This window comes from Cyclopterus lumpus, chromosome 2 (assembly GCF_009769545.1).
Source record: "Cyclopterus lumpus isolate fCycLum1 chromosome 2, fCycLum1.pri, whole genome shotgun sequence".
Taxonomy (NCBI): Eukaryota; Metazoa; Chordata; class Actinopteri; order Perciformes; family Cyclopteridae; genus Cyclopterus; species Cyclopterus lumpus.
In genome coordinates, this window is record NC_046967.1 from 6,853,522 (window position 1) to 6,876,805 (window position 23,284).

General features: G+C 44.8%; 1 protein-coding gene across 1 annotated transcript; it reads right to left on the reverse strand.

The window, feature by feature from the left end:
* Positions 1-781: 781 nt before the first annotated feature.
* On the reverse strand, positions 782-22,480 carry LOC117745383 (cholecystokinin receptor-like). The gene is made up of 5 exons (XM_034553672.1): positions 22,339-22,480; positions 12,920-13,168; positions 7,104-7,365; positions 2,075-2,202; positions 782-1,356 (listed from the first exon to the last, which is right to left on the reverse strand). Exons 1-5 carry the CDS (start codon positions 22,478-22,480, stop codon positions 782-784), a joined length of 1,356 nt encoding a protein of 451 aa, XP_034409563.1.
* Between the last annotated feature and the right edge of the window lie 804 nt (positions 22,481-23,284).

Consider the following 23,284-nt stretch of genomic DNA (forward strand, 5'->3'; position numbering starts at 1 on the left):
GCAAAATCACCTGAATGAATGGATTCTGGCATTTGGATATTACCAGAAAATATGCTGGACAAGAAGTGATGACACATAACTCAATAAGAATGAAACATTAAGCAAGAAGCTTGTCAAGAAAAAAGATGGATTGACTCTGCTTAACGATCTTTTGGTGTAAATAGAAGGATTTCTTGCCGTTATCGGGCACCTGAAAATATACAAAGTTGCCCTGTGTAGCCTTCAATAGAATAATTCTTATAACTGCGAATGAGGCCCTGAATGAGTGATATAACCACAATAAACACAACAGCAGCTGAAAAGCATACTGATTCATTACTGAGGTAGTAATGAGTCCTCATTCTTCAACAGAAAAATGAACCTTTGGCACAGAAAGAACCTAAAGACAAGTATTTACAAGAACACAAGACTCATATTCTCAATGTAGTTTCTCACTAAAATGTCTCTCAGCCAGTGAACGAACCACCATGACAAAACGAAGCTACACAAAGAGCACAGGCACTTGATGTTCTCTTGGGGATGCAACAAAGCGGATGCTGCCAATCAAACAAAAGAAAAAGAATGTCACCAAACTGAGACCCGCCTCACATTCTGCAACCATGCACACAGAATCTGAAGAGACCTTTTCAAAAAGGCCTCACAAATGAGGGCAGGGGTGTTACTCAGCACGTGACTCATGGCATATCAATATGAAGAGTGAAAAACAGAAGATTGAAAAACACGATGCACACGGTAACCGCCGCCCCAGCAGCCACTATTTGCGACCGGCTCCGCCCGAGGCTCAGCAGTTGCCGGTGGTGCTGACGGTGGTGTAGCTGACTTTGGACACGGAGGTGGCCATCGACGTGGCCATGGAAGTGGCGTTGACGCCATCTTCGCCACCCTCCTTCCTCCTGCACAACCAGCGGCCGAGCCGGTTGCTGCAGCAGCAGGCGAAGGTGGACAGCAGGGCCTGGCGGAAGCGCATGTTCATGAAGCAGTAAATGATGGGGTTGACGCAGGCCGAGGAGTAGGACAGCAGGTGAATGAAGGAGATGGGTGCTCCCGAGAGGGCTCTGGAGGCGGACCTCAGGTCGAAGGCCTTCCAGGTGTTGGCTGAGTACAGGGGCATCCAGCAGATGAAGAAGAGCGCCACGATCACCATCAGCATGCGGATGACCCGCTTCTTGGCCTGCAGCTTGGCGTCCGGGGTGTTGGCGCGGGCCTTCTTGTCCTTCTTGGCCTGGGCGGCACCAGACGCCGCCGAGAGGGTGGGGAGCTCCACGGCGGAGGAGGGCTTTTTGGACACCTGGACGTAGCAACCGTCGTCCTCGTCATTGGATACCGGGGCGGCCTTTCCCCCGCCATTCTTCTGGCCTGTGGAGGGTCAGAAAGTGCACAGCTTTGGTAAACTTCAACATGCTGTGAATTGCCAAACACTAAAGGATACAGGGATGCGTGAAGGATGGAAGTTCATGAATTCATTCCGCATCCTGGAGGAATAAAACACTATGCTTAGCAATGGACTAACCGTTGCTACCGAAGGCTATTTCAGATGGTCTCAACCTTGATGAATCACACACACGGCTCCATGGAAACCGGAGCTCCTCATGCACACAGTAACAACAGCAGCTGTAGGGACCACATTTCTTCTAAACCTAATAGATTTTTTCCTTTTCTATAGGGACTACCAGCTGTAAGGCCTCGCAGGAATTCCAAACACGTGTGAAAAACCAAGCAGAGTCGGTAGTCCGACAACTGAGAATTCTATTTTTGTATGCAACAGGTGCAGAATTACTAGGTAGCAATTAAATATGTAATTCTCCAGTTGAGGTAAAACAAACAAATCTCCCTTCGCAGAGAGTGTCAACATTAAAACACTTAAAAATGCATTCAAACAGATGTGCATTAATTTGGAATTTGATTCTGTCATTATTGGCAGGTGTCGTGTTTGACCTGCTGTAGCCTCTCTGATGTATTATTGCACACACAGGTCTATAAAAAGTGAGATGGATGTTTTCATCACCGCCATGAAATAAATTGATGTGAACACAAAAGTCTGTTACAGCTGGATGGAATTTATGATGGTTCTCACCGGTGGTCTCTTTGCTCTGGGCCCCCTCAAACTGCATGCCTCGGAAGAGCTCTCTGGAGATCATACCGTAGGCTACCATCATCACCACTCCCGGGACGAAGAATAAAGTGAACAGCAGCAGCACATACCTGGAAAACAGCCAGAGTGGAAAGAGAAGAACAAAACACAGAGGGTGAGAAGAAGTTGAATCAGCGCTCAAAACCAACCGAAAACATCAGATGTTCTAGCCACAGGCAGGAAAAGTTGCTTGGGAATAATAAAAGAGAATAATACAAGTAAAGTGATACAAATACCAATGAGTACTTCATAGTATTGCCATACTTTCCAAAGTTGTTGTAGGCTCTCGACTACAGTGGTCGACACAGGCCGTATGGCTTGTAGCTGTTGCGGTTCGTGGGCCAATCATACGTCGTCCCTTTCATTTGAGGAACGCTTGCAGGTATTGGCTGTGAGCAGAAACCACACTTATTCGTTGTTTTGTTTTTTTTCTGGGTACAAAATGGATCGAATGCAGGTATCATTTCACTGGAGGAGTTTCGATACTACTTGGTGCTGGATTGTTTCTGCCGATACCTTATAGTTACCGAGTACCGGTGCCCTTATCTTGCACGGCAGCTGGACTTTGCAAGAGTGAGAATGGCGGTGTCAGACACCACACGGAAAGCTCCTACGCCGTGGCATAGATGTGTGCGAGATGACATGTAACAGGCGACTGTTTCTCTAAACAACCAAAAGAGGTTCGCGTAGCTGCAATACACCAGATCTATCAGAAATGGAGAGCATTTCTTCATTGAAAGAAAGGCAAAGAACAGCACTAAAGGCTTTTCTTGATGGATGTTTTTTCGCACTTCTCCCGACTGGCAAGAGTGGGATTTCCAGATAGTTCATCCGGTCACCAAGTACTTTGTAAAAAAGTGCCTGCACATTCCAGGACACTCTCGCATCGGCTTCACTCGGGGGAAGTTGTGAAGGTTGCCGCCTGGTAACAAACCATCAGCGGACTATGTATTGTCCTTTTCTCGTACACCTTTACTCATGTGTTGGAGCTGTGCTGGAGGCCCTGCAGATGGTTGACTCCTCCCAACAGCCCTCTTTCCCCCCGTGGTGTCTGGCAAAAGGTACTGCAGCATCCCAGGCCAGTTCTGCAGCTTCTCCCTGCAGGCTATCAGGCTGCTGAGAACCCTGTTTTAGCCTTCCCTGCGCTTGCTCTACCTCCCTTTGGGGTATTTATTTTTTTACTAATCTGGTTCATTTGACTGATGCCATGTTTGCGTACAAAATTTCTGCAAATACTTCAAAGTAATTATATGGTGGAAAGATTTTTCTTTTTTAAACAAAAGAAAAATTGATGCAGCAGAACCAGAGACATCGTCCTTTTTACTCCATGCATTCTTCTCTCGTCAAAACCTGACAATTGGAAGTAGACAGGACAAGATGCTTAACAAAATACTTCAAACTAAAATACATCAAACATGATGTGCTGTCAAACCAATTAGATGCACATAGTTTTCAGAGTGAGGCGTGCCAGTTGGACCAGTTGGACAAGCTTGCTGCTGCAGGTCAAACACTTTTAAACACTACTTTCTTTTAGAAGGAAAGCCATGTTGCCTCACCGAGGGAAGGCTTTCAACACAACCATCTGCCTTGACATATTGACAGTGTCCACAGTAGCATCATACAGTACACATGGCGGTATGTAACACACATTGACTTAAGAGGGCGTAGTCGCTGTGTCGTCACTCATTGGTTTGTGGACATTTTGAAACCTTTGAGTTCGGCTTTTTAGCCGTCGCCATCCTTTTATAAATTGTTTAACCAGAGGTGACATGAGAGGGACGGAGCTAAGTACAACTGAATGCTCAATGAGACAATTTCACAGTTCACTTTCATCAACTGAAAGCACACCGTGATAGCGTTAAAGTTGAAAAACTAAAACTCCCAGACACCGATGAATGCCGTGGTTGCGACCTGTCAATCACAAGGTAGCCACGCCCTAAAGCATACCCTGCTTTATCAATTATTTTATTCGGACCATAATTTACGAAATTAACATTGTGCCGCATTGAGAAGAGATTGAGACCATAAACTCATGTTTTCAATATTTACTGAGGGAATAAATCAAGTGAGAAATTTAGTAATTTTCTCATAGACTTCAATAAAACCAGAGGAGTCGCCCCCTGGTGGCCATTAGGAAGAATAGGTTCTAGGCTCTTAACGGCTTCACTTTTCAGAACCGGATGTTGCCGTCTAGTCACACAACAGAAAGAAAAAAGACATTTTTGAAATTACCTTTTGCCAAATGAACATTGGTAAATGCGCTTTCATATGGCCATTTGGAGACGCCGCACGCTGCACCTGGATGTGTACTCAGCTGTTTTCTGATCATAAATGTTCAATTTTTGTGCCCATCATGGCTCTCTTGAGTGCCTTTATTGATGGCACCTCAAAGAAAAATCAGCCAACTGAGTAAATTGTAAAGAAACTGAGAAAAATGGGGAATTTATCAACAGCGTGCCGTCGTTATCTGCCTGCAGACACCACTCTGCAAATTATAGATGAGGCCTGCAACACGGTTATGCTTTGTTTATATATGCAGCGAAGTACAATGAACGAGTTGGGGTTATAAAAGGATAAACTCTTTACCAGCGGATCAAATGAATAAAACCTGTACATGAGTTGAACTAGAAAGGGTATAACCCATGAATAAATAAGATAAAGAAGCTACAGGTGTCACTTTGATCTCGAGAAATCTTTACCATCTGCAGACACGTCTCCCTTTTGATTCCTCATAATCACAGAATAACCTTCTCAACCACGCGGCGCACATCAGTCAGCACATGAAAGTGACAGCACAGAGGAAGTCTCATTCACTCTCTGATATTCTAATGTCTTCCCGGGCAACCCTCTGAACTCCGCACTCTTTCCCCTCTCATTTGAGGAAGACAAGGCTTCAGTCAAAGCCTCTCATCAGCTGGCTGTTTGATACTGTGGAAAATATGTTTGGACAAAAGCTGCCAGGAAGTGAGCATGTAGGAGCACCGGGAGGAGAAATAAATAAATATGGTGGGTATCTGCTTGTTTTGCCTCAAGGGGGAAACCCAGATGGACGGCACGATGAATATTCATATGTAGCGTCTCTCATCATCTGGAAGCTACATGATAAACAACCAGGGAAGGTGCGTTTGGTTCGTATTCATCTTCTAGGAAAACCATATGCACGTGTTGCGCATTTCTGCACTACAAACATGATGAATAAATAGTACATTAAAAAAAGCTGCTTAAAGCTTGTGTTAGAAAGTTAAACAGGGCATAATTCCCACTCCAATTTCTAGAAACTATTCAGGGAAACATGGCTGTTTTAGAGCATTTCCAGTTCCATTTGTGTTTATTAATTCTTTACTCTTCTTTAGCTTAACTGTGCCCCACCTCCACTCCGCTTTTATGTTAGAATCATGAATAAATCCAGGTTTCTTTTTCATGCAAAATGTTATCTGGTCCCATTTAAAAGTTGTATTATCTAGTTGATTTGCCTCAATGAATATGATTATTCATCCCTCCGGCGTAACTTCTATTAAGACTCTAGTGTCAATGTACACCATGCATAATAATAATTACATTTGTCTTTGACTTGACAAGATTGGTTCACAAACAACTTCATGCCTCTTTAACTTAAAATGATTTGCTCATCATTTCAGACTAAAAACAGATACTTCACTAACTCCATGCACTGCTTCATTAGGTGCACAAAAAAAAAAGAAGAGGTGCCATGTTCGGAGAGTGAGAGGACAGAAAAAGTCTCCTTCCAGTCCAAGTTTTAACCCCTAACCCTGGTGTACTTTAAAATACGGTCCCAATGGGCGAAGATGAAGCTGGGAATTAAAACTTGAAAGGTCTGCGTACTTAGTGACACATCTGGACTTTTTTGACATCAGAGCCTAGACTTTCTTCCTCCTCCTCCTCGTCCTCCTCGTCCTCCTCACCGAGCAGACTAATTAACTGGTCTCCCGCTGCCTTGTCTTTTTCCCAGAGAAGCCTTACGGTTTGATGGACGGGGGCCAAGATAAGAGCCGTTGGACAACAAAAGGCTGTCAAGTAGGGAGCTGTACACGGTCTTGACGTGTTCAGCTTCTTCTTTATTTTTAATTGTGCCTTCCTGCCGGACCGTAAGTTGTCTAATGAAATCTTTGAGGATGGAAGGCTTTGCTAACGCCCACCAATCCAGACTCTCTAGCACCAGACCAGAGGTTCAAGTCTTAAACGACAAGAATTTAAGAGCCGTCTCTTCCTCATGAGCTAGACTTTTCTTCCCTCTCGTATTTCTGACTGGGTAAGGAAATAAACTTAAGGCCAAGTCACAACAGCATTCTTTCTTTGTGACAAAATCTATTTATTGTAATAGAATTGTCGCGATACCCAAATTATGACTGCTGCTCAAAGGGTATCGATACAGAATGGAATAATAGATGACCGAACCGTTTTAATGGCAGGGTATTTATCACAATACGCTGCCACACTCGACTCTCGGGGACAAGTCCATCTGCACAAATATTTTGCATCAATTTTAAATGCAGGTAGTGAGGAGATCAGTTTTAAAGCACCACACAATGTATGAAGTCACCTGTTAGTAAGTTAAAACTACAACTTTGCAGAAAGCATTTTGTTTTAATTGACTGCACTGAGAACGGTGGAGGTGCTTCCGAAGGTATGAAATTTGAGCTATATTAGCAAAATGACCAAATCAGGATGCAATCAATTATCCAACTGTGAGGAATCAGTGGAAAAGGACTGATGGCACGGCTCAGAAAATTAAACGACTTTCTGCTCGATAATGCATATAGATTACACAATTACACTGCATGTAAATCAGAGTGTTGCCACACAATTGGAACCAAAGCCATGCAGATTGTATTCAATTCACTAACTGACTTTGTCTATTCATGTCTTTCTCAGTCATTCCAGTTATGAATGCATGTCCATCAAATTATTGTCACGCATGTCCTTATGCAAATCCCCCCCGCCGTGGACCTACCAGGTCTGCTCTGCTTCCCTTCTGGGCCAGTCCAGGCGGCACATGTGGCCAACGGTACCGTTAGACTTTGGGAACGTCCTGATGACGCTGAACACCGGGTAGGGCACCATCATCAGCAGCGCCACCACCCAGGTGGCGGCGATGACGCGGTAGGCGTGGGACTGGGTCTGCCAGGAGCGGGACTTCAGCGGGTTACAGATGGCGCTGTATCTCTCGATGGCGATGGCCATGAGGCTGAAGGTGGAGATGCTGACGGAGATCCCTGCGGGAGAGAAAAAGACCACAGGAAAACTGAGAGGGCTGGTCTGAGAAGACCAATAGTGCTTTCGCGTCTATTAGGAGGCAGCCGTGAGGCGTTACCTTTGCCTGAGCATAAAGACTGGAGGAACTGGAATCTGCACATACCGTTCCCTCTCTCAACACGGTTGGCTTTGTCAGCAATTTTGCTGTTAGCGCTGTTAGCTGCAAGTTTGAGAACCGTTACGAGGTCATAGAAGAGGCGCCAAATCCTGTATGAAGCACCTTTAACACATTGACACGGTGCATCTGTACACCAGTACCCAGCATGCAATCTGAACTATTTGCTTGTAATAGTTGAACAACTCCTAAAACATACATACATTCATTATTTATTATTTTAATAACGTTAGTTTGGAGAAAGAACAGGCCAATAGCCCATTAATTTGCCAACACAAGAACCTCCCAGTCTGCAAAAACCCACTGGTCGAATAAAGCCCAAACACCTCCATCAGCACCGCCATGGCAGTCGGACCACATCCTTAGCATAACGTCCATCCTCTCCTCGCACCGTTGTGATTGTCCAAGGACACTGTCTCTATCCGGTCCAACACGGGTTGAATTCCTTTGGAGACAATCCAAGGTCAAGTCGTATTTGCATGCATGAATGTGCAAGCTCAGTTGGTGAAGAAAGCGTTGATGGACCCATACCTGCCAGCCCCCCCCAATCATATATTCACCACGCTGATCCTCTTGTCGCTACGAGAAGCAGCAACAACATTTTAATCCCCGTCCGTTGGAAGTGTCCTGACTAAGCCGTAGCGTTGCATTCTCATTCACGGGAGGAAGCTGTTATGCAATCTGCAGGAACCATATTACTGGAGCTATTTGAGTGGTGGACTGCTCTTTGTACTTGGCTGAGAACAACATCTCCTCTCCGGGATCCGCCTTTGGCGACGGCCTCTCCTGCCAAACCACTGATAAAAAAAAGTTCCTTTCCATTGTGATACGCTTTATCAGAAGCGGAGAGATTAAGGATTTACGGTATATTGTTAACAGAAGAAAGGGCTGCAAGCATGTCTGGTTGTGGGGGTTTTGATGCAGAGTCTGATAGAGCAGCAACGTTCTCCTGCCTCTGACAGAACAAAGGGGCTGACTGGTCGGGATACTCCAGAACAAAGAGAACATCATTATTACAGAAAGACGTCGGAATGCCTTTTATGCTTCGCCAGCAGTCGGAGAGACGGTGCATTATTAAAAGCATTTCGGCTCGTTGAGAGAAGGGTAATTTTTTGTGATAGCTGCTACACCGACATAAAACCTGACAGGGTACGACATCAAACTAAAACCACTGTGTTTATTGGCTCAGAGCAGGGGATTTCAAAATGTGGAGCCCCCGCATCCACCCCCACCCCAAAAATACTGCTGTGAGATGAAAGACACAGATGCACAACTTCCTGTTGTAAAAACAACAGGAAGTTCGATATTATTGTTAAGCCAGTTTATTTGGCCTCTTACAGCAGTTTGCATCGATAATTACGACTCCTTCTCGATTTTCTAACACGGGTACGAAACACGTGTTGGTACGCTTTTAATAGTGCCAATTTCTCAAAAGCGTAAGAAAGTAAAGAGCAAAACAAAGCCCACAGCGTAACTCACTGAATCCACGGCAACATTCTGCTTCTCGTGGAGCCGTTTCCGTCACCGGCGGGAGGGCAGACGCCAACGCGACTTGTCAAACTTGCGATTGTAATTTTACTTCATTGTACTTTACCGCTATTATTGCAAATGAGAGACAAAAAAAAGAAATTAGGACAAAAATCAGACGAAGAGGATTTTCATATTTATCGAAACAGGTGCGCAATAATCACATCAGTAAATTACAGAGATACCGGATCTGTCCATCCATCTTTGCGTTTCAGCACCCCGGACAGCGCATTCATCTGAGAATAACTCATAATAATACACGTTAATGAATGATGATAGATTACTGTCTTTATTTCATCTGGCATCAGATCGTTACTCGGTATCGGAAGTTCAGGTATCGGAGGCGGGAAGGAAAGAAATCTCTAACTTCCTGTTTATATCCTCAATCTTGGCTGTGGTTATCCACCAAATAGAAGTCATGGGCTCAGAAGAAGAAGAGCAGGATGGCCTGTTAGTGTCCTTCACCTGCGATCGCAGAACTAGATTTACTATTTTTGTCAGCGAGCCTTCGGCATCCATAGGCTCATGATGTAAAGCTTGATTGACAGTCGACCCACTGTACACCGAAAACCTGCCACCGGGCTAAACAGAAGGAGGTGGGTGGCACAGTCAACCGATGCAGATCTTTACAGTGCACCGGCGCTGTAAGAGTCTCGCACAATAACGCTCTCACACCCACACATCTCTTTCAAGTGTGAAGCACTGACACAGACCGAATCACACACACAAGGGGGGTGGGGGTTGGCGCTTGAAGGCGGTCATGCCCAGCCACGGCGCCGGCTCACGCCGATTGCTTAAAACGTGGAACGCGCATATGAATTTTCTCTCAAAAGGAACAATAATAATAACGAGTAGAAGAAGACGAGAAAGAAGGTGAATTATTTATACAGCACTTTTGCAAAGTGCTTTACAAAAGCAAACAGAGACACGCAGCTGGATTAAAAGACAAAGGGAGTTATGAGGGTGAGAAAACAATCGTCGGTAAAATGCAGAGCAAACTAGGAGAGAAACATGGCCTTTGCATAGAATCAAGCTCCAACTTGAAATGAAGTGCACTTCCAGGTGATGTATGGCGCCCGACACCCGGGTAATTTGGATCGATGACGGAGCAGAAGGCACGCAAGGCCGATCAAAGACGAGTGCGCTTCTTGTCTGAGGGATTCGATTGTTGTTGTCCTTTCAACATTTCAGTGCGCTTGACCATCTGTTTTTATCACTGCCCGGGGGGAGGGGGGCAAACGCTGATCTGAGATCAGCAGCATTGACGCAGACATTTGTTCGGCCCCTCAAGAAGAGTTATGACAGGAAATCTTTAGCCACTTTACAACACACTGCCGCGACTGTATTCTCTCACACATTAATACTGGATGTGCATTAAGATTAGTGAATACCATTTCACGTACAATATTCCATTACCGAGAAATAAAACACAGTCAGCCCCTCAACATGAGTGCTGCTTTTATTAAAGAGTGGACACAGAAAGTCCTGATGATTTTTTTAGGCGACCGCGCTGATCACAGCTCGGTAGTATGAGAGAGCTAATGTTGGAGGACAGGAGAATGTGGACACTGTGCAGCCAAGTTCATTACCAGTAACCGACTATACGCTCCCTTTTCTTCCTCCCTCCGCACTGTATCTTCCCGTCTCTGGGCGAGGAAGCTCTAATCCCTTTGTTCTTGTTCATTAAACACGAGCCTTGGACGAACACTCGCAGTGTGACGACTGGCCTTTCCAGCCAAACCGTTGAAGTTCGGATTCCAGGGGTCTTCCGGCACACCTCCCTCCGTGGGGAGAGATTTAACTTTCCTTTCAGCTGCAACAATGTTCATTGTCGGCTCGCACCCGATTCTCTGTGCTGAGAGTTGAACAGCATCCTAAAGGAGTTGCAAATGGAATTAATGTTTCATCGGTGCCAGACGCGCCCGCAGCCAGTTCTGTAAAAGTTCGGTGGAAGCGGCGAAAAAACCCAAACCTTGACTACATTATGCAAGCTCGCCGTCGACGGGGGCTGACAGACTGAGCTAGTAAGTAGGTTAGTAATTGCATCATATGACTGGCAACGACATGAGGGTGATCGAAGGCCGCACAAACGCACACACCCCAGATTATTGCAACATCGATCTCATAACTGCCGCCGAAACAGTACCGGGGGGGGGGGGGGGGGCCTGCACGGAGGGGGGCGGGTGAACGGGGAGGATGGATGGCGTATCATGTGTCTTAATGGCCGTGCGCAGCAGATGAGTTTGCGAAAGGGTAGATGAGTTTGCCGCGCAATCAATGGGTGAGGACGGTCATCCTGCTCCGGGATCCAAACACTGACAGTGCATTAAAGTTAAAAGTTAGAAAATTCTCATATTCAGATGCGTAAAAAGAAAATGCTGACTGGAAAATTATGGGCAGAATAAACGTGCAACACATTGACTTATTGCATCATTATTGAGAGGGGGAGGGGTCCAACAAAGCAGTAAAGCTCGGGGAGCTACGGTGATTGACCAGCTGTGTTTGTGGTTAGCTCACCACTCCATCAACTGGCCCAGAGGACCCAGCTTCCAGAGCCGCATATTTGGCTCTTTATTGAGGAACTGGACCTTCGGGTCCTGGTGGGGTCACAGCCTCATCAAGCATCACCCCAGTGCTGATTCAAACCGGGACCGATGAAATTCTTAATCACTGCTTTCTCTGCGCGTAGAGGGCGAAACGTTATTGCGGTTTTTAAGTAACTGATTGAGGAAGTAGCATCCGTCTCATTTGCAGCGAAGGACGTCCGAGTCATTATTCAACGTTTAATAAAATGCCGGCGTTCAGACGGCTGAGTGATTCATCCTTTAACAACGGTTATTTGTCAGCCTAACCACTCCCTTACCTCAACTGTGATGACGAGCCGACATATGAAATATCAGACACTAAAAAAAAAGGTTTGCATTTAAAGTTGGAGGCTACTGGCCTCCTCCTTGTCCTCATCACGGCTCAGAGAACCCGGTAATTGAAAAAGGAGTTCCAGCCGGCCTCTCCTCACAGATGGCACAGTGCATTTCTGAGACAATAATAGGATCCTGGACTCAACAGCCCTCCTCGACCAGCGGATCTCGGCGTGACTCAGGCCCTCACGCGGGACCTTGACTTGGGGAACCAGCTCATCGCTCAGTCACTCTCCCGAAAGACGCGCGATGCTGCTCCAGGCTCTTTGAGCACGATGGTTGGTTGCCCTCTGACAGGCGGAAAAGAAGAAGAAAAAAAAGCTTCTCTGAATTCTTTTGTTAGATATCGAGCATGTTTTCTCTTTGCAGGATTCTAAAGCTGGAGCACTGTCACCCACTTAAAAAAAGAAGAAGAAGAAACCCTCAAAGTTCGCATTCTGGAACAAGAAAAACACCTTTAAACAAGGTCACTGAATGACCTGCTTATTTTTATTATTATATAAAATTGGATCCATTTGATTTGCTCCTGACAACTGTGACTCCTTGAATGATTTTGGAAATAACGGGCCACTCAAATTTCACTCAAATTTGAGTGGCCCGATATTGTGCGTGTACAGATTGTAAAGCCCTCTGAAGAAAATATATAATTTGTGATTTTGGGCTATATACAAAATAAATTGAATTGAATTGAATTTGAATATGAAATGGATAAGAAATAACCTCTAGCCTGGACCTTTATAAAAGGGAACAGAATCCACCTACAAACACCTCTAAAGCGCTCTAATTAACACGTTATCTGTACAAAAACCAGGAACGCCAAGTTGTAGTTTTACCGGGGTGCAGTGACTCCCTGGAACCCTGTTTCCCCATGTTTCCTGTCTTTATGCTAAGCAGTTGCTGCTCTCGGCACAAAAAGCGAGCTTCCGAAACAGGAAATCGGAAACCCATGCTCACCCATGAAATAGGAGATGGCCTTGCACATGGCGGCCCCGAAGATGAAGTCCTCCAGGATGTTGGGGATGAGCGTGAAGGGCATGCAGAAGATGGCCATCATGACGTCGCTGACCGCCAGCGACAGCAGGAAGGAGTTGGTGACGGTCCGCATGCGCTTGTTCAGCACCAGGACCACGATGATGAGCAGGTTGCCGAAGACGCTGAGCAGGAAGATGAGGATGTAGAGCACTATGCGGAACGAGTCCATCTCTGATGGACAGAGAGAGACACACACACACAGAGAGAGAGAGGACATCATTTCTCAGAGCGGTTCTTGTATGTAACTCAGCTTATCAATTAAAGGAAGGAAGCATATTTGCAGAAGTGAATTACAAAGCACACAGCTTTGAATTAAATGGAGTAAAATGTTGTTGTGAATATGAACTTCATAATTTCTTGTTGTCACAAGACATCTGAAATGTTTGACATAAACGGGAACCGTCGTAAAAGTCATTAAATGAACTGCCTGGTTGATGACAATTTTGAATAAGAGCCAAATTCGAATTAGATTAATAATACTCAGAAAGAACGATGAAGTCAAACAACATCACGCGGGCTAAACGGCGCGGTAACATCACTCCGACGGAACGAACAAGATCCAAAGTAAACATTAATCGCATCGTCAACATCCCTCTCGGTTAGCGTCAAATTAAGTATCAAATGATCAAAAATGCGTATCAACGTGGAACATCTTCTGTGCAGGACTGACAACGTAAAAACTAAGAATGAAAGGGTGCTGTGCCACACAGCTGAGCATCAGCGAGAACAGGGCGGCCCGGCCAGAGGGCATTTGGGATGCCCCCCCCCCCCTCCTGCTCACACAGGCCTATCACAGCGAGTCTGAGAGTCACCAACGGGACAAGGTCGCAGCCGGCCATGTACTGCTCCGACTGAGTCCTCTGATTACAGACAGCGACATGAGAGAAGGCCAAAGGTCGGTGGACACACACGCCCCCTCAAAGGGCACAAACACAGACTTCATTAGGGCCGGCCGACATGGAGGAAAGTCTAACAGCGCGATATTTTCCCCAAATACCCTCTGAGCCGATAATGTGAGGATATTGTAGGGATGGCCATGTGTGCCTTCACAAAATATTCATTATATTCATTCTATTGAGATTTTTGCTAATCATCAGGAATGTGGATATAATGTCTTCCGTGGGGGAAGGTCATTATATGACATCACTTTAATATAATGCAGCCTTCAAAACCAGGAAAAGACAACACTGTATTAAAGTATCCAAATTCTATACAAAATAAAGAACGATCTAATTTGTTTTTTCTTCTTTTTTACGAATAAAATATGTTTTGAATTGTGTTTTTCATTTCAATCATTTTTGACTGTTGAACAGGAAGCCTACATTACAAATTATGGGCATGGAACAGTGTATAATGTGGATAAAGAGCCAGACTAGCGGTCTCCAGTCTTTATGCTAAGCTAACGGCTGATACAGAATTAAATACAGTTTTACACCAATCTTCATATAAGCGATACACTGTAGCTCTATTAAATACTTTTGTGCATTTGTTTTACTTTCAAACTACTTTTTTATTTACTACAAAAAAATGTAAAGCTATGATATGATTAGCTGTTAATGTTGTACTTGCAATGCCTACTTATGAACAGTACTGCTTGTATTGCTTCATATTGCTTTGTGAGTCTGGTTACATATACTGAAGAGTGGACGTTATCAAACTGCGTGGGTTTTGCTGCTTCCTTCTGTTCTCCCTCATTCATTCATCGAGAATGCTGATTTAGTTTCCAAATTAATTTCGGGGCCTTATACTGTTCCGTGTTCGGGGTTCTCCATTGGAGTTGGGGCATCTTGCCAATGGACTGCAGTTAAAAAAACACCGCACCAGGTACATCAATGTTGACTTGTGGCATTGTCCTGTATAAATAAAATATGAGCTGTTTTAAAACACCCTTATCTCTGCGCCAAACCTAACCTGGCCCACTATTTTACCGTTGTTTGTGTTGCATTGAATACGAAAACGTAGAGGAACCAGAGGCCGGAGACAATTTCGCACGTATCGGACAATCTGCAGAAGGACTACGGAAAAGATAAAAACCTGGCTGAAGGATTTGAACCCAGGACGCCGCGGAAAGCATGTTAATCACCTCTGCCGTCTGAGAGACCCAGTCGCCCTGCACTGCAAATATGATTTATTCTTTTGATCAGAAAATCCTCTGGCGGTTCCGTGAGCGGTTTCATCAGCTGAGGATTGACGAGTTTGACACCGAGCAGCAGTTGTTAAGGTTTAACATTATCGCCGTGACCCAGGGCTGAGTTTACTGTTTATTTAAACTTTGTTTGCTCTGTGTATCCTATTGGCTGCTGCAGTGCAAACTGATGCCAAGTTTCCATGCAAGGATTATTAACGTGTCATCACTGCAATTATCTTTAGGAGAGGATTAAAACAACTTAATGAGGACAGCAAGCATTTCAAAGTCCCTCGTTGGTGGATGTGGAGTGAGAGGAACATTCCTATAGCTCGCCTGATTTCAACCTGACACGTGAATAAAACGATCTTCAAAAAGAGACCGTCTTGAAATGGGCTCACATAGAAAGTCGAGCCAGGGGCCTCCCTACTTCCTACTTCCTACCACCTACTTCCTTGCTTCCTTGCTCCGACCAGACCCAATCGTTCGAAGTTGCGCTTCGTTTGCGACGCGTTGGCAATCTGTCCACAGACAGAAAACAAAAACATCTGTCAAAGTAGTCACAACCGCCTACTGTGCCGGTTTCCGCCATCGTAGGTGTTTCCAGGACAACGTTTGGCCGTGGTGACTCACACCGGTAATAATGAACAGTAATAACCTCAGAGGCGATACGACTGAGACGCTGCAACTCTGAACTCTCCTTTTAATCACAGCACCGCCGTGAGGTGGTATTTCATCCTGGGCCCGTGTGAGATGATGAAATGTTAGACACGACTGTCGGCTGCGTCCAGATATGATGTTCCTCCTAATTACAAGCGAGCCGAAAGCCCCTCGGAAATGAACCTGTGACGCAGCACACACGAGCCAGGAAATGAGTCCCGAACTTGTGGGAGTCGACAACTGATTCTTTTTAAATTGATTTTCATTAATAGCATGAAAGGAACATGACTGTTTCTTTCAGCAGTCATTTTGTTTTTTCGGAATATACCCCGTTCACGTGCTCACGTTAACGCCATTGCTAGCTGGAGTGGCAAAATATTACAAAATATTTTAGGAAATAAATGCACCTGTCGACATAAGTCTTGTGTCCCTAGTGATATGACTAAAACTGATTTGTGCAAACACATAATCACTGAATTCTGGCAGAATATTAGAGAAATCCCTCTAATATAATGACGTTTACCAGAGTACAATTCTATTGAGACATTTCCAATTTTTCCTTCAAGCGATAAACATCCTAAAATGAAATTTTCATTACAATTAGAGTCTCTTTTGGAACGTCGAGAAAAAAAACATATTTTTTCGTGTATCAAAAACAAGAAGAAGGTCCTCAAGTCAAGCGACAGAGAAATCTATCACTGGTTGACGTTTCTGTAGCCTCATAGAGAAATTTCTCATTTCAAGGATAAGATAATATCCCAGTGACAGCAGAGAAAAAAGTGAAGATGAGATGATCCTTATAAAACCTTCAATACATTAACTTTTATTGGCTTTCCATATTTGATTTACTTACACTCCGTTCCATCCAAGTCTGAGTGTTATGAAATTGAATCTTTTTTTTCTTCTTCTAGTAAGCTTTCCGAGTACAAGGACCTGCTGGTCATTACATATCAACATCTGTTTCCTTATAACCATGAATGGTCGTGTTTTGGTAAAAAAAAAAAAAATACTAATACAAACATGCTCATAAATGTTTCCCCAGAGTGGAAGGCCGCTTCCGATGCCAGATTTGTGTCCGCACCGCCGATAAATCCCTATCTCAGATCACTGGGGCTCCTTAACTTTAATCCCCGTCGCCGCGTCTAAATAGGGCGCCGCCTCCTTGCAAATTGCAGGAGAAAGTGGGCAGCATGTCTTTTTATCATAACGGATCGAGTCAAAAGATAGGGATTGCTTCTTCAGTCTAATTACAGAGGGGGAAGCACCACCACTGAATACCAAGACTGATTTTACCTTGAGTCAGGTATGCGGCTTCCTTTCAGACCGGATAGATCTGAACTCAATCTGCGGGTTTTATGACAATCTGGATTGGACCCGTTGGCCCTCTTTGGAGCGCTCTCTCCGAAAACGCATTACTGGATCTTAAAAAAGTGGTGGCAAACAAATCCATTGCCAAAAGCAATCAAGCACCTGGTGCTCTGCATCTGTATCACATTATATCACTCTAAAGAGGCAAGTTTCTGGTACAGTCAGCACAATTAAACTCAATTAGTCTTTCCACCGTGCATTCCCACGAGAGGAGAATATTGATCCTTCTCCACCGTGACATTTCTGGACGTCTAATGCTGCGTTCACACCAAACGTTTTACTCGCGTGAGTTTCGACGCCCGATAAGTTGTGCTGCGTTCACACCAAACGCGCTACCAGATCTCATGCAAAGTCAATGCACAGGCGCGTTTAGACGCGAAAAGGGGGCGTGGCTTGTCTCCGTAAACAGTTATAACTACCGCCGTCCGCCATGAAATAAATAACCACTATTTCTACTCTATACTTGTTGTGGAAATACCACAAACGTCGGAACATCAGCCGGCCTCGTATTTGGGTTCATAACATCACCCGTCGCCGCACACAGCTCGGTGAATTTCACCGTCTTCTCCAGGAACTGCGTCTGGATGACTGCCGCTTCCAGCGCTACTTCAGGCTAACCTGATTGTGTATTGAAGAGCTCGGGGGGTCCGCAAACCGCTACGATGTCCTCCATTTTTTTCTGATTCAACAACGGCAGGACAGTGACGGGCGGAGCATCTCAACGCTGATTGGCTGTCGCCTCGGGCGAATTTCATCGCCTGACGCCAAAGTTGAAATATTTCAACTCGGGCGAAAAATTCGCGCCGCCCGATTCGCGTCTATCGCGCCGCCGATGCGAATTCGCGTGAAACGCGTCTGTGCGTTGACTTTGCATGGGATCTGGTCGCGCGAAAAATTTGCGCCGTGTTTGGTGTGATTGCAGCATTAGGCTGGAGTTCCTTCATAGTATGCGAACAAGCTCAGCACATCTTAAATTACCCACGAGGCTTTGCCAGATACGCACTTTTGCTTTTGACGCCATTAATTCCTCGGATATCGGCCTTATTACCATACTGTAAGATACCAAAGAGAATATTTTAACTTGAAAGCCAAGTGGAGGATGGAAACTTGAGGGGCAGAACAGTAGGTGTGAGCTCATGTCTATTCTAGTCAAAGCATTTAGCAGAGTTACTGCACTGCAGCCGATTGTTGTAATCACCACGGCAATACTCATTACTATTCTGTCCCGAACTTGTTGAAATTGATTAAATGGGAGTTTCCTCATTTGCCTCGATATAGTCTTGTTGCACCTTGTTGCTGCGTATTACCAGAGCTGTATCCTGAGGGACTTCTCTATGGAATTAAACATTCAGCCGAGGTGGTCGCTACTTGAATCCCATAAATCACGATGTAAACAAAGCCAGCGGGGAGGCAACGGTGTTTCCAAAGGGAGCACCATGCAGTGGAAATTACTAATTGGACTTCTTCCGGACTACAGAGACCTCCAACTTTGTGAGGTTCAGACTTTACAGGAGAAAAATCAATCAGACGTTAAATTTCCTATATTTCAGGATCATTGAAGTTGCTCTCGGCTGCACAGGGGTGGAGAGCCCTATAAAGTCACATGACAAGTTGGACCTGAATCAAACTTGAGTCACATGACTTGAGACTTGCCTTTCTTGACTAGGGACTGCACTTGGGACTAGTCTTAACTTGAGACTTGACTTGGGACTAGTCTGTCTTAACTTGAGACTTGATTTGGGACTAGTCCGTCTTAACTTGAGACTTGACTTTGGACTTGTCAGATTTAACTTGAGACTTGACTTGGGACTAGTCTGTATTGGGTTTGGACTTGACTTTGGACTTGTCAGATTTAACTTGAGACTTGACTTGGGACTATTCCATCTTAACTCGTCGAGTCACATGACAGAGGATTAGTTGACGGTGAAATGAGTCCTCCTTCATATCGTGTCTGACTGATGTCAGATAACCCCTTAAACTCCAGTCCTGCCTGCCTCCAAACCTCCACTATCACAAGCTTATAAAGCCGTCATGCAGACAAAGGCCATTCCAGCTCAGTACAACTATTATACGGTTGAGGGCATCTTTATTACTTGTGCTGTCTACACTCCAGTCAACATCATACACCCTATAATCTGAGATAACTGAACTGTTTTTATTGAGTGAACTGATGAGATAAATACCGATAAAAGTTAAAAGCCTTATTGATTTTCCTTATTGAATGTTTACTAACAAAAGGCAGCAGCTCAAAGTCAGGAGGAAAGGCATGTGTGTGTTTGTGTGCGTGTCGTTTCTCCCTCACCAGGTCGCTTCAAACGTCTCAGATTATTTGATCTAATACCCGTGATCGTGTTATGACAGTCTACTTCACCGTGTACACACCCGACGGGAAGAAGATAATCACTTCGGCGAGTCGACGCATTGTAGAAATTGGTGAGATATTAGAAACTCCTGAGGCGTCTCGTCACCATTACTGTGCATACATTGCATGTCTTCTCTGCACTAACAAGCCTCCCAGCCTTACCCATTACCCAGAGCCCGGGGGTTGTTTTATTATTGAACTGCAGGTTCCTGGGTGTCTGGAAGGCCAACATCAACGCTGTGTACAAGAAGGGGATGAGTCGACTCTTTTTCATGAGGAAACTTTGATCCTTCAATGTGTGCAGCAAGATGTTGGAGATGGTCTACCAGTCTGTTGGACCAGTGCTCTGTACTTCTCCGTAGTCTGCTGGGGGAGCAGTATTGGAGCTGGAGACACCAACAGACTCACTAAACTGGTGAGGAAGGCCGACTCCATTATTGGCTGCAAACAGGACTATAAGGAACAGGTGGTGGAGAGGAGGACACTGAAGAAAGTATTGTCCACATTGGATAACCCGGACCACCCTCTCCACCACCTACTGCAGAGACAGCAGAGCACGTTCTCCAACAGACTGCTTCAGCTTCGCTGTCACAAGGACAGATACAGGAGAACATTCCAGATACAGGAGAACATTCCTGCCCTCTGCAACAAGACTGTACAATAAATCACCTCAGGCCAGATCCTCCTCAAATTGAACAACATCAACAACCTTTGCACCGCTTCACTTTATATAATAATAATAATAATAATAATAATAATAATAATCCATTTAATTGATATAGCGCTTTTCATAATACTCAAAGACACTTCACATAATTAAAACATCCTAAAAGCTAAAAATAAATAAATAAGAATAGCTAAAATATAGGTAAAACAAATAAAACAAATAAATAGGGACTTTGAGTCACTCGGACCCTGATAAGAAAACAAAAACAAAAAAACAAACAAATATACACTTGGATACATTGTAGACACTTTGCATTTTTATTTTTTTCATTTTAATTTCCTTTACTATTTAAATTCTTAAACGTAATATGCCCATTATGCTATTTTATTTTTATTGTATTTTATATATTGTAAACATGCTTGCTGCTGCAAGACATTTCCCCCTGGGGATGAATAAAGTATATCTAATCTAATCTAATCTAATAACAACTGAAAGTGTTTTTCTTTTGTAAAGAAAAGGGTTCACATGCGTGAATGTGTGTTTAGTCTTATGAGGGGTTCTGTCGCCCTGGGAGCCTTCGAACCGAGAGCATGAGTGCACGAGTCAACTGTCTCATAAAAAAATGAGCTTGTCATTTTTAGTTTTTTTCTCACGCGATAAACAGAATGGATTTAAATACTGTCAAAGTTGAGAATTATTGCTCAAAATATGTGATTTTATATGAGTTTTACCCTCAACAAAAATAAATATTACAGGCATGCAGCTCAGTCTGTTTGCATAGACAATAAACTTCTGGTCCAAATACATCCAACTATATTTACTCGACTTCATTGGGATCAAACCGCTGTTGTGCTTATGGCTGCCTGTTATTGTTTTGTTTATCCACCAGCATCAGAAGCTCAGGAATTCCACAAGTGGAGTGTGAGTGTGTGTGTGTGTGTGTGTGTGTGTGTGTGTGTGTGTGTGTGAGTGTGTGTGTGGGTGTGTGTGGAGGGGATGACGCTTTAATTTCCCGTCCCAGTGTTGTAGTGGCTCATCAAAGAGAGCAGCAATGCGGCTGCATAATCCGGCTCCCTCGGCCTGAGCGGGATAGAGGGAAATAAAAAGAGGCCTGTTTGCGGGTGCATGTCGCAGATTGGACGGGGCCGGAGGCAGCGATCCGTCAGCAGGGCCCTCCTCTCTGTCAAACACCAAACACACACACCCGCAGCATGGTCGCTCAATACAAGTAACACAGCGCAGAAGGCGGGGGACGCCTGTGAATAATTTAGTATAGGGGGGGGGAGGGATTTTTAAATGTTCTGCAGTAGCAGCGTGGGGTGGGGGAGAGAAAGATGGAAGTCTCGCCCACAGACTTCAATCAGCCCTTGTTTTTTTCCACATGGTGTCCCGATATAGGAGACAAAGGGGAGTATCTTCCTCTCTGGTGTGTGGGGTTTAATCTCCTAATTGTGCAGTCAGCAGTTTGAGAATTATACACGAGAAACATCAACATTCAGGATTTAAACAGCATCTTGCACTGCACGCGCACACACACAGACACACACACTCACCATTGAGGCATTATTGATGCAGAGGGAAGCGCCAGTATAATTGGTCTGCTCCGTGATGGATTGCACACAGTGATGCTGAGGAACTTGATTTAAACATAACTCCTGATTGCACATAATACTTTCTTCTTCTTTTTTTTACTCTGGGGGGGGGGGGGGGGGGAGTGCTGTTTTGTTGTTGTTGTTGATTATGTTGCAAATGTGATCTTTTTAATTAAATGACTTGAAAAAAAAATTAATTTTTAAGCAGGCAATCAGTAATAGGTGGCAGTTTGTTATTTAAGAAGCAAACAATTATTGGAAATTATCAAGCGGGAAATAAAAGCATCGGTTCAACCAAAGGGGTTGGTGCTTTTATTTTGTAGGACATACATTTACAGATTTGCACTTGTTTTCTATGGAAATAAGAAAAGAAAAAAAATGTGTTTCCCTCCTGTTAACACCCTATTTAGAAAAGATGACAATAATTAAAGACACAGCTAGGGGCTAGATGTTGTCTTTTTTCATTTTGTTTCGCCATTCCATCTGAAGCAAGAATACAGTTTCATAGCTCAGCTTCATGCGCGACAGCTCGGTGTAGATGAAGGCGACGAGGAGAACCAAGCCTACCTTTCACTCCTCTGCCCGGTCTGCGGAGCTCGGAGCCGTTCATGCAGCTCACATTATAGTCGCCAACTTCCAGACTGAGGTTCCCCGGCTGCGCGCAGCCCGCCGCCTCCAACGCGCTCGCGTTCGCCGCCTGCAGAGGCATCGCGACCCCTCCCTCCTGCGACAGGACCGTTGGCAGAAGTACTGTTTTTGTCGCGTGCACCTGCGCGCGCTGTTCAACCACCGGAGCCGCCCGCTGGAATCAACTCGCGTGCGTCGCGTTTTTCTTCATAACAGCCGAGAGGGGACGGGGCGTCGTAGAACTTGAAAGAGTAAAAAAATATATATTAAAAAATAAAAATTTTAAAAAAAAACCTAGCACCGCGGAATAACGGGAGAATGAACCGGGTCGTGAAAAGTTAATCAGCGGGCGGTCGCGAGGGGGCGGGCGGGGGACACCCCGTGAAAGTGAAGCGCAGCTCAGCGCGCGAGGCACCGGACTGTGAAGGAATGAAGCTGCGCTGCTAAGGCAACTGAGGAGCTCTCTCCTTCTCTCTATCTCTCTTTCACACACAGACCTCCCCTCTCTTCCTCCCTCCCTCCTTCTCTCCATTCAGCTCACGGCTGTCACTGTACAATTCAGTCACCAGCTTCTGTATCGATAACTGCGAGGTGTGGTGACTTCAGGTTCACCTCTTCGAAGGAGTTTAAATTTTAAATGTCAAATTTCATTTTCAATTTAAAGTGACAGCGGAAGTCAAATTCTACCCCTTGTTTTTTTTAATCATCCTCGCATCTCTTCAGCTTTTGGTCTGACACCGACTGCACCTTTTACAGTTGTCAGCTCGTTTCTTGCAGTTACAGGCAGGCGATTTTAGTGAAAGAGCTGTAAAATCCCACTCGACACTGAACGCTGAACCAAACAGCAGACAGAGACAGTTATATTTGTTCATGTTCGATGTTTCGG